The sequence below is a fragment of the Castor canadensis genome, chromosome 1, assembly GCF_047511655.1.
Source record: "Castor canadensis chromosome 1, mCasCan1.hap1v2, whole genome shotgun sequence".
Taxonomy (NCBI): Eukaryota; Metazoa; Chordata; class Mammalia; order Rodentia; family Castoridae; genus Castor; species Castor canadensis.
The window spans coordinates 148,651,834-148,666,116 of record NC_133386.1 but is presented as its reverse complement, the minus strand read 5'-3'; the positions used below and the strand labels follow the sequence as shown (position 1 = coordinate 148,666,116).

General features: G+C 34.7%; 1 protein-coding gene across 11 annotated transcripts in view; it reads left to right on the top strand.

The window, feature by feature from the left end:
• Window positions 1-14,283, top strand: part of Sbf2 (SET binding factor 2) — a 406,422-nt gene that overhangs the window by 279,244 nt on the left and 112,895 nt on the right. For 10 of the 11 annotated variants that reach the window (XM_074041194.1, XM_074041166.1, XM_074041157.1 and 7 more), the window contains one exon: window positions 13,983-14,051. The exons of the other annotated variant lie outside the window; for it this stretch is intronic. In XM_074041194.1, the coding sequence (XP_073897295.1) occupies window positions 13,983-14,051 (69 nt within the window). The remainder of the gene's footprint in view (window positions 1-13,982; window positions 14,052-14,283) is intronic. 11 annotated transcript variants of the gene reach the window in all.

Sequence of the window (14,283 nt, the reverse complement as noted above, 5' to 3'; positions counted from 1 at the left end):
CAGTCTAATGTCAAAATGAAAAGAACACATCTTAGTCTTTGAGTTTGCCAGGCTTTGATACTCTTTGAAGTTCTTCTCCCTTTTATCTATGATTTAATTTGATGAAAAAGTACTTTATTAATATGGTTCCAAACTGCTTCTTTATCCTGGAGAGATTAACATGTTTTAGTTGCCCTAAAAGAAGTTTAGTGCCCCAGCTTGATGTCCCCTTGCATTAGTTTTCTGAATAATATTCTGAAAATAGCAACCAGAAGCCCAAATAAAGGGAGTTATGAGAAGATAAGAGCAGCATTAATCTAGTTCCCATACACATGGAACCAGATTCTGACTTCTTGAAATGTGACCATTCGAAATTGAGATGTACCATTAGTATGAAATGCACACTGGATTTTGAGGGCTTAGTCTGAAAAAGAAGTGTAAAATATCTAATTTTATATCAATTTCAAGTTGAAATGATCATATTTTAGATGTGTGGGGTTAGATTAAATACATTATTACATTTCGTTTTTACCGTTCCTTTTTACTTTTTTAGTGAATTTGTTAAAAAAAATTTTAAGTTACATATATGGCTTATATTATGTTTTAAACAGACATTGATCCCATGATCAAAATTCAACCCAAGACACTTTTCATGCTTCTCTCTGCCTCTATTCCTTTAACTTGATGATAGAAGACTGTGGATGTTTAGAGGGGGTTAGAGTTAGGTGTTATGGAGAACAATTGAGAAAATCAAATCCGTTGTAGAGATTTGGCAAAAATTGCTTTTTAATTAATGGAACCAGCATGAACCTCAACCCAAGCTAAAATCCTTCTGGTCTATAATTCTGTCTGCCTCACACTTCACACTTTAGTGAAATCTACTTAGCTTGGATCTCATTGCCCTATTTGGTTGATGTTTTGAGAGCCAGGCATTAGAGATCCACTTTTAAAAGGGAGGAGAAAAGCAAAGATGGTACATTCCTCATTAATCCTCCTCATTCCTCCTCCTGCATTTCTCAGCATGATTTCCATGTACCAGAAGGAAACTGGCTAGAAGATGGTAAAGATCCACAATGTGTTTAGAGTCAAGAAAACATATCCCTCTTTATACAACTTCTCATTTTTTAAAGTTACTTAAACAACTTGTGACAGATTCAAAATTATACAACCATAGTAAACAGTCACCATTATACACTAAAATATTCTATCCATATTTTTAGAGAGTTTCATTTCCTCCTCAATTTTATCCCACAGTAGCCCAGAATTTTTCCATTGAATTTAAATTGCTTACACTCTCCATTGTGGAATTTAGCTCTGGCCTTAACATCTTTCATTATTGTTAATTAGGGTGTGTTTGGAAGCAGATTTTGTAGTTTGAGGAATGACTTTTCTATCAATAATGCATCAAAAAGTTGTTCAGCCAAGGTTTTGACCATTGCTATGGCCTCTTGAGACACATCTCTTTAGAAATGAAGTAATGTATTTTAAGGACACTCTTTCTTAATGTGGTCTGTCATGCGCACATATTGAGCCTAACATTGTGTTCTATAAACTTCATGAGACTGGCTTCTGGACTCCACCCTTGGAGCCAGAGTATTAGCAGAGGATATCTGTCCGGAGAGCCACAAAAAAAGGCATTCTGTTTCTTAATGATCTTTTAATTGAGCCAGTTGAATTCAGAAATGCAATTTCAAAAAGGTTTAGACAAATAAGAAATAAAAATAAAGATCATCAAGTCCAAACTTTAGATGAAGAAAGTAAGATCCACAGAGTTGTTAAGGGATTTGCTCATTACAGCACCAGGTAGTAACATACTAGGAATAAGAATATATGTCTTAATGATGTTCAAATCAATATATTATACAGATAGTCTCTAAACAATAATAGTGTTTGTCCTTTTTGTTAGTCATTTTGTGTTGCTGTGACAAAATACTTGAGGAGTTATCTTAAGAAGAGGAAAGATTTATTTTGGCTCACAGTTTTAGAGGTTTCAGTCCGCGGTCAGCTGTCTTCACTGTTTCGGGGCCATGGTAAAGAAGGGTGTGGTGGGGAAAAGCTGTTTACTTCATGGCAGCCAGGAAGCAGAAAGACTGAAAGGAAGGGGCTGGGGACAATATACACTTCTGGTGGCCTCCTTCCTCCAATTAAGCCCCACCTCCTAATAGTCCATTCAGCTATGAATTAATTAATCCACTGATGACGTTAGAACCCTCATGATCTAGTCACCTCTCAACAGCCCATCAGCTGGCAACCAAGCCTTTAACACGTGAGCATTCAAGGGACATTTTTCCAACCATAAAAGTCAATGCCATAATAAAGATCTATTTAAAGAAAAAAATCAATTCACATAAATAGGCAAACTATCTTAGTTTTAGAACCTTTGATGAGGCAAAACAATGCTTTTCTTGAAATGAAAATCAGTGGACTTCATTTCTAATATAAAATATGTAAGCAAAACTGACAGACATTATAATCATGGCTTAAAATAATATTGTGCTTTTGAATGGATTGTTCAGGTATAAAGATTGTCATGTTTAACCTTTTTGTTTTTTAAACACTACAACTAAAACTATATGTAAAATATCACCCATTAGCTAATGGCATATAAAAGGGAAAATGAGAGGAAGAAGTGAGTCCAGAGAGTCTGTTCCTCTTCCATTCCAGTCTAGCTCAAATGCCCCTTGTTCGTCACGATTTTTCTGATTGCCAGCACTCCCTCTTCTATGCTCCTATGACACCTTTCTCTACTTCTAGTATGGCATGTTGAACATACTGATCTGCATTACCTGTCTCTGGACTTGCCTCTGTTAGTTCCACCAGCTTACAAGTCCCTTGAAGATAGACTAACTCCAATAGTAGGGACCATATGTGAGTTTTCACTTTATAGACACTGGGCTTATACATACTGCATGAAAAACAGTATATGTTTAAGTATAAACTAAGTAATACAAGCTTATTTCTTTGAAACACTTTAATTTTAGTCTTAAGAATTTGGGACAAGATACTTTAGGCAAATATAAAGTAATTTGAGAAACGCATAGTAATTCACACATTTTTCAGGAATCTAAAATCAAATCAGATATAATCCTATTTTTTTCGAATGTTTTAAGATCATATTAGAAAACATAGTATAAGTACAATATAGGCCATAATTCTCAACGTTTAATATTCATAGAATGACCAAAAAGGCTGTTAAAACACAGATTACTGAGTTTCCAATTCAGTAGATTTGGAGTAGACCGTGATAATTTTCATATTTAACAAGTTCTCAAATCATACTGATGCAATATCATCCAAAAACCATACTTTCAGAACTTCTGTCAGCAAATAGGCTAAAAATAGAAGAGAAGTAAGCTGAGGAAGGAAAGAAGGAAGTGGGACAATATGTAATGAGGAGGAAGGTTAGGGTAGGAGCAGAGTGAAGCCATGGCAGAATACCCAGGCATCAGAGAGGCATATTCTCTTCTCCCTGGCTACAGTACCGCTGTGCTCAGAGCTGAGTATTGTGAAATAAAGTACAAGGCACAAAGTCACAGCTAGAACAAAGTACTAGCCAGTCACTTTTGTTCTAGAAAATTGGCCTCCTTCTGCAGTTAATCTTCCCTTTGAGGGAATATTTTTGCACCCTACACTAAAATCTTAGGATAAAAATCATAAAGAACTTGTAGATAATGTCTATTCTCATACGTTGAAGAAATAGAATACTTTATCACTCAAGTAAAGAAGAATCTAATCACCTGCAACCTGATTATAAAATTTCTTCATGTGTATGTTCTGACAAATTAGGTTTAATACAGGTGTATTAAGGTACACCATGCTGTTTAATGATGTGTTCTTCTCACAGTGGTGCCTCAGCTATCCAGATTAGGTCTTGTGAACTTCTCTGTATCAGGAAGTATGGCCCTTGCCTCTTTCCATACATCCCTCCCCATCCTCTGTCCAAACCTTGGTTTCCCCTAAATTCTTCCTCTCTCCCAGTTCTGTCTGTCACCCCACCCCAAAGTGTGTGTGTGTGTGTGTGTGTGTGTGTGTGTGTGTGTGTGTGTGAAAGAGAGACAGAGACAGAGATGAAGATGGGGGCAAGGAAAGGGAGATGAGGAAAGGAGAAGAGAGGGAGAGAAATTTAGTGGAAGAAGTATACATGGTTCTTTTAAACATTAAGACAGAGAATTTGATACACTATTGTGCCAATTATTTTGAAAGTGTTACAAAAAAAATTGGACCAAGTTTCTACCTAAGACTTAAGGTCCAAGGTTATGGTCACTATTACTTGCACATTGTTGAGTCTAATGCATTATACATGGTTGTTACAGTCTCGCAATATAAACTACCTACTAAATGGTTTTTTTTTTATTCAGACTGACTATATTGGATCAAAAAACTAATAAGCCTTTTTTTATTTGTTTATTTTTAAGTAGTGGAGTTTGAACTCAGATCCTTGCTTGCTAGTCAAGTATTCTACCACTTGAGCCATTCCTCTATCCTTTTTAATTTAGGTTATTTTTTAGATAGGGTCTCTCATTTTTGCCTGCTGACCTCAGACTGCAATTCTTCTATGCCTCCTGGGTGGCTGGGACTACAGGCATGAATCACCATGCTCAGCTTGTTTGTTGAGATGATAATCTTGCTTTTTGTCCAAGTTAGCCTCAAACTTCAGTCTTCCTAATCTTTGCCTCCTAAGTAATTAGAATTACAGGCAGGAGCCACTGCACCTGGCCTTTTAAGTTTTTTCAAGAGAAAGGAGGAGAGGCTGTTTCAAGTCTTTGTGGAAAGACCTGGAGTTAGTGGGTATGAAAGAAAAAAATATTTAAGTATTCTAATAGTAGCATAGAAAAATTTCCAAAAATTATAAACTCAAAAATGATGTGACTCTGGGCTTCTAATCATTTACCTCTACACATTTACTTCAATTCTTCTAAAAATGGTAGTGGATAAATTGTTTTAAAAAGACATAAATTCACAAGGAAAAGAAAACAGGTAAAATGAAGTTGTGGAAGACAGAAAATGGATGAGTGGTAATTGATTTAGTAGATATGCGAAAGCTGAAATTAGGAGGATGGGGAGAAGTGGTCGGATGCCTACAGCAGTATCTCCCAGAGGCCACTGTGAAAATTCAAACACAGGGAGTAAGTATTAAGCAGAGGGATGGACAGCAGATGTGATGAAGACAAAGTCACAGCACCTGATTAATCTTCAAGACGGGAGTGATCATAGAGCTGCTAAATAAATGCCCTACCTACTACAGTGTACTAGTTCAGCCCAAGACATGTGTTAGATGCAAAGATGGAGGACAGACACTTTGGAAGTATCACCTTGAAACCTGTTTGAATGTGAGAGTGTGACGTGGAAAAGGCTTCTACCAAGAGAGTATGGAAGAGGAGCAGGCTTGGGGAGGGGAGTCAGAGGCAGGAGTGAAGAAAATGTAGTTAGGGGTGTTCTAAGTTTTCACAGAACTTCAAATTGAAGGTATTAGGTCAGCCAGAGCTGAGGTGGGTGATCTAGGCTGGAGATGCAGATTTCAGGAAGTTTATGCCATAGAAATGGTTGAGCAGCCCAAGAAAGTCAACATCATAGAGAAGAGATACAGAGATGAAGGAAAAAGTAAGAAATGGTAACATGTAGGGGCTGGGCAGAATCATAAAATCCTATAAAAGAAATTGAGACAAAAGGGTCACAAATGTAAGTCAAGATCTAGGAAGCAGGGCCATGAAGTCCAAGGAAGAAATCAGTTTAAAAATGACAGATTTCTGCGATGGATATAGTGGCTCATGGGTTGTTTATAATGTTTCATTGGTTGTTCAAAGGTAGCAGTATTCAGGTATTTTGCTTCCTACATTTTGCTTACCTATGATTCCTAGATCTTTTGTTTTTTATTTTTTGGTGGGACTGGGGTTCAAACTCATGGCTTTCCACTTGCAAAGCAGGTGCTCTACCACTTGAGCCACACCTCCAGTCCATTTCTCTCCGGTTATTTTGGAGACAGAGGTCTCCCGAACTGTTTGCCTGGGCTGGCCTCAAACCACAATTCCCATGATCTCAGCCTCCCAAGTAGCTAGGATTACTGTCATGAACCACCAACACCTATCCATAGATCTTTTATACTAAAATGGAAGTTTGTGAGTTTTTTAAAAGGAAGTTTGAAAAAAGAAGGCAAAAAGAGCATATATTTAATTTTTTTAAATGGTACAGTGGTTGAATTCAATGTCTAACTACAATCTACTTGGAAGGTTAAGTTAAGAGATCATTTGGAGATGACCTTTGCCAGTGAAAGTGACAATGAGGAGCTATAGAAGGCCAGAGCCAAATGAGATGGTGTTAGTCTTCAGTCACAGTCCTGTTTTATGTTGTCATAAGAAATAAGTTTATGCCGGGAACCTGTGGCTCACACCTGTAATCCTAGCTACTCAGGAGGCAGAGATCAGGAGGCTTGCGGTTCAAAGCCAGCTAGGGCAAATAGTTCTGTGAGACCCTGTCTCGAAAAAAATCCATCACAAAAAAGGGCTGGTGGAGTGGCTCAAGGTAAAGGCCCTGAGTTCAAACCCCAGTTCTGCCTCCCCCCCAAAAAAAGAAGCTTAGAACTTGCACATAGTTTTCTTAGGATTTATAGGGTTGCTGTCCTGTTACTATCCTTCACATCCTTTTGAGGTTATATATATCTTTATGATTGATTAGATGTAGTTGTATCTTTACTAAATCTCAATCATTTTTATTTTCCCAATCTTATAGCAGTATAATGCTGTCTCTGTGATTATAATTTGCATATACCGCTAAGACTGAACAATTTTTCATAGGTTTATTGGCATTTTGGTTTTCTGTTTTAAGAAATTCCTGTGTACATTTTTATCCAGCATTTTCTGATTTCTTTCATTCCCAATGTTTTATAGAAGTTCCTTATATATTCTGGATATTTGTCCTTAGTGTTATATGATTTGCAAATGTTTTCTTCTATTATAACTTGCCTTTTAATTCTTTATGGTAATTTTTAATGAAATTTATGAATTTTAGTATTACTGAATGTTTAAATTTTTTTCTTTATGGCTATGCTTTTTTCTATCTTAAGAACTGTTCCCTTAACCTAATTATGGACACATTCTTTTATATTATCATTTTTCTTTAATCTACCTGGACTGGTTTTTGTATGTATTTTGAGTTAGGAACCCAACTTCATTTTTCTTTCCATATGTGTGCCTAGTAGTCTCAGCACCATTTATTAAAATCACTATTATTGTTTATTAATCTGCCATGCCATTTCTGTCAGGAATGTCAATATTTTTAATGGGAAATCCTATATGAAGACATTATGCCAATAATGAAGATTCTGAGATATAATTCTTGATAACTTCTGAAAAAGAACACATTCTGAAAAGAATAGTGTTTACATCTTAACCTCTCAGTAAGATTGAGTGTTACTATCACAAAGGCCTCAAAGTATCTTATATTTTAAGTCAGATTTTATTGCCTTCCTTCAGAATTCAAAAGGAAAAAAGAACAGAGTAGAGGGAGAATATAAAACCGAACAGAAAGCAGAGCCCTTCAAATTAAGTGGTAAGGTTAAAGTGAGTCCCTTAGCCTGAAAGTATTTTGCATTGAAGAAGTGACTTCACAAAAAAAGGTATCACTAGACTAATATTTTATTTACTGTTTTACTGTATTTTATGGGACAACTTTACTTTTCTGAGTAATCATTCTTTTGTTTAGTAATACTCATTGAACATCTATTATGTATGATACAATCCTTGATCTCAAAAGGGCATATGACTTATTAGAGAAGATATGCAGTATATCATTTTAATAACAAAGTAAAAGACAAGAGACTGGCAATCATTAAGAAATTACATTTGGACAGAAAATTAAAATAAAAGGAAGATATGAATGTCTGGAGATAAAACAGGGCAGGTTAAATAGATGCAACAGTGAAAATAAAAATAGAGAAGCAAGTTTCTATCCAGTGTCTCTCCAATCTGGAATATATACTGTAATAACACGGACTTTGATTTGTCACAGGGATCACTCTAAACAAAATTTTTTTTAAATCCAATGCAGTTATACCCCAACTTAATAAGTTTCTGTCACAATACTGGCAAAAATTCCATGAAAATGCTGATATTTAGATGACTGTAAAAATTTTATCAATGTAAGTGAATAGTTAAAAAAAACTAAATATGGTAGGAAGCTACTTTTTCAGAAACCCAGTCATCTATATGTTGAGAAGTAGCTATGGAAGGATGCCTTGCTCTCCGTGATTTGTTGCACATGTGTAAGGTCAGTACTTCTGTACGTGTATGGACTGTGTAGAAATGTTAATTCAGGTTGCTAGCACGTGTCAAAGCAACAGTGTATTTGGACTCTAGTTCCAGAAATACTTCCACTGGTACTATTTGCAAGCTATTTAAGAACATAATTGATGTCTTTACAAAAGATCAGGATATTTTAGTATGTTCTAGAAGATTCTAGGAATTAGAAATAGTATTTTCTTTTGGTGATCAAAATCAGTCTTTCAGATTGTTAACAATTGATTTTGAGATAAGATTTTGAAATAAGTTCATAAATTGATCTGTATATCTTATAAAATAAAAATTAGTTATATTTATTGTCCCAAGTAATTTTAGCAGATCAAGTAAATGAAACTATGACTGGTGAATATTTTAAAAATGAATATGATGCTGGTGAATTATACCAGACATTTAAGAAAAAATGCAGTTTATCTCAGGACTGCAAGTTTGGTTTAGCAATTGAAAGTCGCCATATTAGCAGACCAAGAAAGAAAAAGTATATGACCATCTCAGTAAGTGTAAAAAAATGTATAAAAAATTTATATCACATTCATGATAAAGTTAGTACAGTAGAATTAGAAAGGAGTTGTCTCAATCTGATGAATGAAACATACAAGCTTTGGACAGCTAATATTTAATAGAAGAAGGCTGACTGCTATACCTATAACGTTCAGAGGAAAAGTAAGGATATCTTCTCTCACTATTTCTAAGCACCATTGTAATGGAATTTGTAACCAGTGCAATAAGTCATTACAAAAAAATAAAGTGAATAAAGATTGGAAAAAAAGTAAAAACATATTCATGTACATATGATGATATGAATGTAAATAATTCTAGGAAATCCACATGTACACAGAAAAAGCTACTAGAACTAGTAAGTGAGTTTAGTGAGGTTACAAAGAACAAGGTCACAATTTAAAACCAGTTGTATTTCTATATACCAGTAACACTTAACAATTTTTAGAAATTTTACAATAGAACCAATAAATATGAAAAGCTGAGATAGATTTATAAACAAGATCTATACAGTACTATATAATATTGCTGAGAAAAAGAGACAAAAGCTATATCACATCATGTTTGTATGTCGGAAGAGTCAAAACTGTACAATGTCAGTTCTTCCCAAATTGGTATGTATTCAGTGTAATTCCTATCAAAATCTTAGCTAGCTTTTTTATAGAAATTGATAAATTTATTCCAGATTTTCTATGGAAATGTGAGGGATCTAGAATAGCTGAAGTTATTTTGAAAAATAAGATTGGAAGACTGATTTCAAAACTTATGTTGAAGCTGTAATAATCAAATAATTATGGTTTTGATATAAGAATGAATGAATGAATAAATGGATAAATAAATAAATCAAAACAGGGAGACAAGAAATAGACCTATATATGCTGAGATAATTGATTTTTGACAAAGGTATTGTGGTAATTCAGTGGGAAAATGGTATCTTTTCAGTCAGTGGTGTTGAAACAAAAGGATATCCACATGAAAGAAAATGAAACTCATCTGTTACCTCAAACTATTTATAAAAATTAACCCAAATTGTACAACTAAAGGTAAGCACATATCCTATAAGAAAACATAGGAGGAAATCTTTGTGATCTTGGGACAGAGATTTCAAATCAAGAAGAAAATAAATCAGACTTCATCAAAATTTTTTAAAGTTTTCAGTACAGAGCATACTGTTAAAAATGAAAGTATGAACCGCATGCAGAGAAAATATTGGCAAAAGATCTGATAAAAGGCTTATTTCCTAAAATATGTAAAGAATTCTTATAATTTAATAATAAAACAAGGTACTTGATTTGTTTAAAACGGATAAAAGAATTAAATAGACACTGCATCCTAGATGATACATAGATGGTAAATAATCACATGAAAATATGCTTCATATTTTTGGCCATTAGGAAAATACAAATTAAACCTTGAAGAGATACCACTACACACCTATTAAAATAGCTAAAATTAAAAACATTGACAATACTAAGTTCTGGCAAGGATTAAAAAGGATATTCCAACTCTTAAAATGGTACAGCCAGTCTAGAAAACATTTTGGCAGTTTCTTATAACACATGGGTGTTAAGGTAGAGCCATACTTGGGCCACCATGAAAGATTTACAAGCCTGGCAGAAGAGTTTGGTCATTATGTTGTAATGGGCAGAACACAGCTAAGATTTTTAAGCCAGGGGCAGTGCTTCATGCCTGTAATCTTAGCTACTTAGGACACTAACATGGAGAGGATTGCAATATGAGGCTAGCCTGGGCAAAAAGTTCACGAAACCCCCATTTCAACCAGTAGCTGGATGCAAAGGTCACGCTTGTCATTCCAGCTATACAGGAGGCTGAGATTGGGAGGATCATAGTTGTATGCCAGTCTGAGGGGAAAAAAGTTCAGGAGACCTCATCTCAGCAGAAAAAGGTGGGTATGGTGGCATACGCCTATCATGTCAGTTACAGTGAGAAGTGTAATATAGGAGGATCATGGTCCAAAAAGTGTGAACCTATCTCAAAACAACCAAAGCAAAAATGACTGGAGGTGTGGCTCAAGCCTGCCTAGCAAACTTCATGAAAACCTGAGTTCAAACCCCAGTACTGCCAAAGAACAAAGCTAAGAATTTTGAACAGGAGAATAATATGATATAAGGAGATAATTTTCTTTTAAATTTTTGTCACTATGTAGAAGATGTAAATGTTTCCAGTGTTTTGAATAATTCAGAACTTTTTTTTGAGCCATGTATAATCTAAACTCTAAAGGACAGCCAGTTCTGTAGCACATTGTACCTTTCAATCTCATTTTTCCTGTGTTGTTTAAATGGAGCATTTGTGAGCGATTCCAAGGTTCTATGAAATAGAAAAGTTGGCCATGACAGTTCAAAAGAATGTAGGTTAAATTTGGGAAGTAATTGAGGATAATGCAAAATTGAGATTGCAGGGCTCACTCTTAATTGCAGTAATAAAAATAAAGGTAAATTATGTAACAGTTCAGAATAAAACATGCATAAGTATTCAGATTCTTGCAAGTTTATAAATTGCCTGGTATGTTTGTAACTACAATGCTATTATGTAGCCAAAGCACAGGGGACTCCAGTTTGTGTATTTACAGACTGATTCCCCAACAGATAACTGCACTATTCTGGAATGCAATTGCTATGTCAATAGTTGTAGTCTTGTGTTTTAGAATTTTTCCGTCTTTCAGCCTAATTAGCTTAGAATGTCTCTAACGTGATTTACAAAGAATTTCATATTTATATTTTGCAATCAGCATTTGACTGGTGCACAGGTTTTAGACAGGCACTATAATGTGTAAACATTTTGAAGATAATAAATAGCTCTTTCTAGTCTAAATGTTTTATGATTGCCTAGTCCCTGCTAATTGCTCATGGATTGAAATCCCCCTTGTTTAATTTTTTAATTTGTGGGAAATTATAAATGAGTAGTTGGGCTTCGTATCACAGCTGTTGTCATTTAAAGTTTGGACAGCATCATTACAAATGAAGCCCTGATGTGAAATCAAAGTCAGAAAGCATCTTGGCATCCCAACCATTTCCTTGGGAGAAGATTACAGCTCATGTCTGCTGAACTTTATTGCCTTGGGCCTCATGACAGTCTTCAGAAACATGCAAGGCATTTCTGTTAAGGAAATTCAGATGTGCTAGACACAGACGACATGCTTGCACGTAACAGTATTTTAAGGGGTAAAGACTTAAGTCAGGGGAAAAGAGATTCACACTTTTTGCTGTGTTCTGGGATTGTTTTATAAAATCTGTGGAGATGTTGGGGACCATCAATGATACCATGTAGGGAAAAGATGTGTGTGGTTTTTTTTGTTTGTTTGTTGTTTTCCTGCGTGACCTAATTATATTTTAAAATAAAAACCGAAACATAACTCTGAAGTAATAACTGCCTTGTCTTCTTTCCTTCCCTCTTTCTTTTCTTTCTTCCTTTCTTTTTTTCATGCTAGACAAGCACCAAAGTCACCTTTCAGTTGATTTTTATCATTCTCTGAAGGGAGTTCTCATTGATTCATATTTCTTTTCCCCCTTTCTCCTCCTGTATCTAACACATGTGCCTAAGGGAGAGACATTACTCAAGTAGTTCTAATAGTCATTCTTTTTATATCTAAAACTTGTGTTTTTTTAATTTAAAGCCAAAGATCACTCGGTCCAACTTGAGATTTATACAAGTAACTAGATTCCAACAAAGGTACTCGCAAAGACATCATGAAAGAACATGGTTGTCCCTCATATTTAAGGATGTGTCCATTTAGCCTTTATCTCAGCCCTTTAAAATGTATTCTTGTTTGTTATTTATTTTTCTTTTTTCCTTTTTTTTATTACTCACTTATTCACATGTGCATATATTGTTTGGGTCATTTCTCCCCTCTGCCCCCAATCTTTATTTTTCTTCTTGGGATAGTTTCCTAGCTTCATTAGCTACAACATGCCTGGCACATAGTAGGTACTCAAGAAACATTTGTTTAATGAGTGAATTTTGTTATTCATAGTAGTATCATTCTATTTAATTTCAAGTTATTCTAGAAATATCATTTCTACAATCTTTTGACTTTGTGACATTCTGGAAGGATACTCATTCAGCAGCTTGCCATAAATATTGATACTGCTTTTTACTCACTGCAGTAAAACTACTGTCAAGCCAGGCACAGTGATACATATCTATAGCCCCAGGTACTCTAGAGGATGAGGCAGGAAGAACACTTGAGCCCAGAAGTTTGAGGCCAGCTTGGGCACCATAACAGTACCCTCATCTCCAATCAAATAAATAAATACTGTCAAATTTTTATATAGTCTAATGAGACAGACAAGGAAGTAGATAATTACCATACTCTGTGATATGCTAAACATTTCCTAAACTTAGTCATAATAACATTTTGAGTATTGTACCACACACAGTTTTAAGTATTTTCTAACCCAACTGCATTGTGACAACTGAATCTCTATCGTAGTAATCCTTTGACATTTATTGATACTTAGTTTATGGTCTGGGATGCAGTCAGTATTTTTCTAAATTTGTGCATATAGTTGGGGGAAGTATTGTAGTGTCCATTAAATCAAGCATATTCTGCATACAGTTTTATTTATAAATAGATAGTTATCCAGTAGCTCTGTCTTTTGAAATATTTCTTTAAAACTTCTGTAAGATTACTGAATTTCCTATCTATTTGGCCTATCAGTTACTGAAAGAGAGATGGTAAAATTTTCAGTACCATTGTGAATATATCTTTTTGTGTCTGTTAATTTTGCTTTGTATATTTTGAGGCTATTTTTAAATTTATATACATTTAAAATTATATATTTCTCAAAAATTGAGCTATTTACCATTTTGTATGCTTCTTTTTTATCTCTAAAAATGCTTTTTCACTTAAAAATTATTTGTCTGATACACAACCAGGTGTGGTGGTGCACACTTGGAATTTCAGGATTCGGGAGGCTAAGGCAGGAAAATCAAAAGGCCAGCCTCAGCTATATAGCATAACCTTATCTCAAAATATATTTTTCCCCAAATGTGTTTTTACCTCATTTCCAAAAGAATGTTCTTCAGAGACAATAGTTTTTCCCAAACTAACTATGCCTTACTGACAATTTGGAATAAGAATAAAAACCTTGCAGGACAATAAACAGTGTATCTCAGATTTTGAGTTGCACTTGCATATATTTGTGATTTCTGGTAAATATCCAAGTAATGTTCACTGTGTTTGTTTTGCTTAAGGACTGTTCAAGTTTAGAAGAATATAACATTGCTGCAGCATTACTCCCTCTCACCAGTGCTTTCTATAGGGTAAGTTTCATTGGTGTCTATATAAGTTTGTTATGATTTATATTCATGTATTCAGTTTGATTTCTCATGGAATTGCTTGAATCCTGTCCTCTCGATATACTGAAGATGTACATGTAACTATATTTAGTATAACATTTGTTGCATGCTAAGTGTAGGAAATTTAGTATTAAACACTAAGTCATCTCCTAATAAAGCACCTACACTCATTCCACCCTGCTTTATTTTATTTATA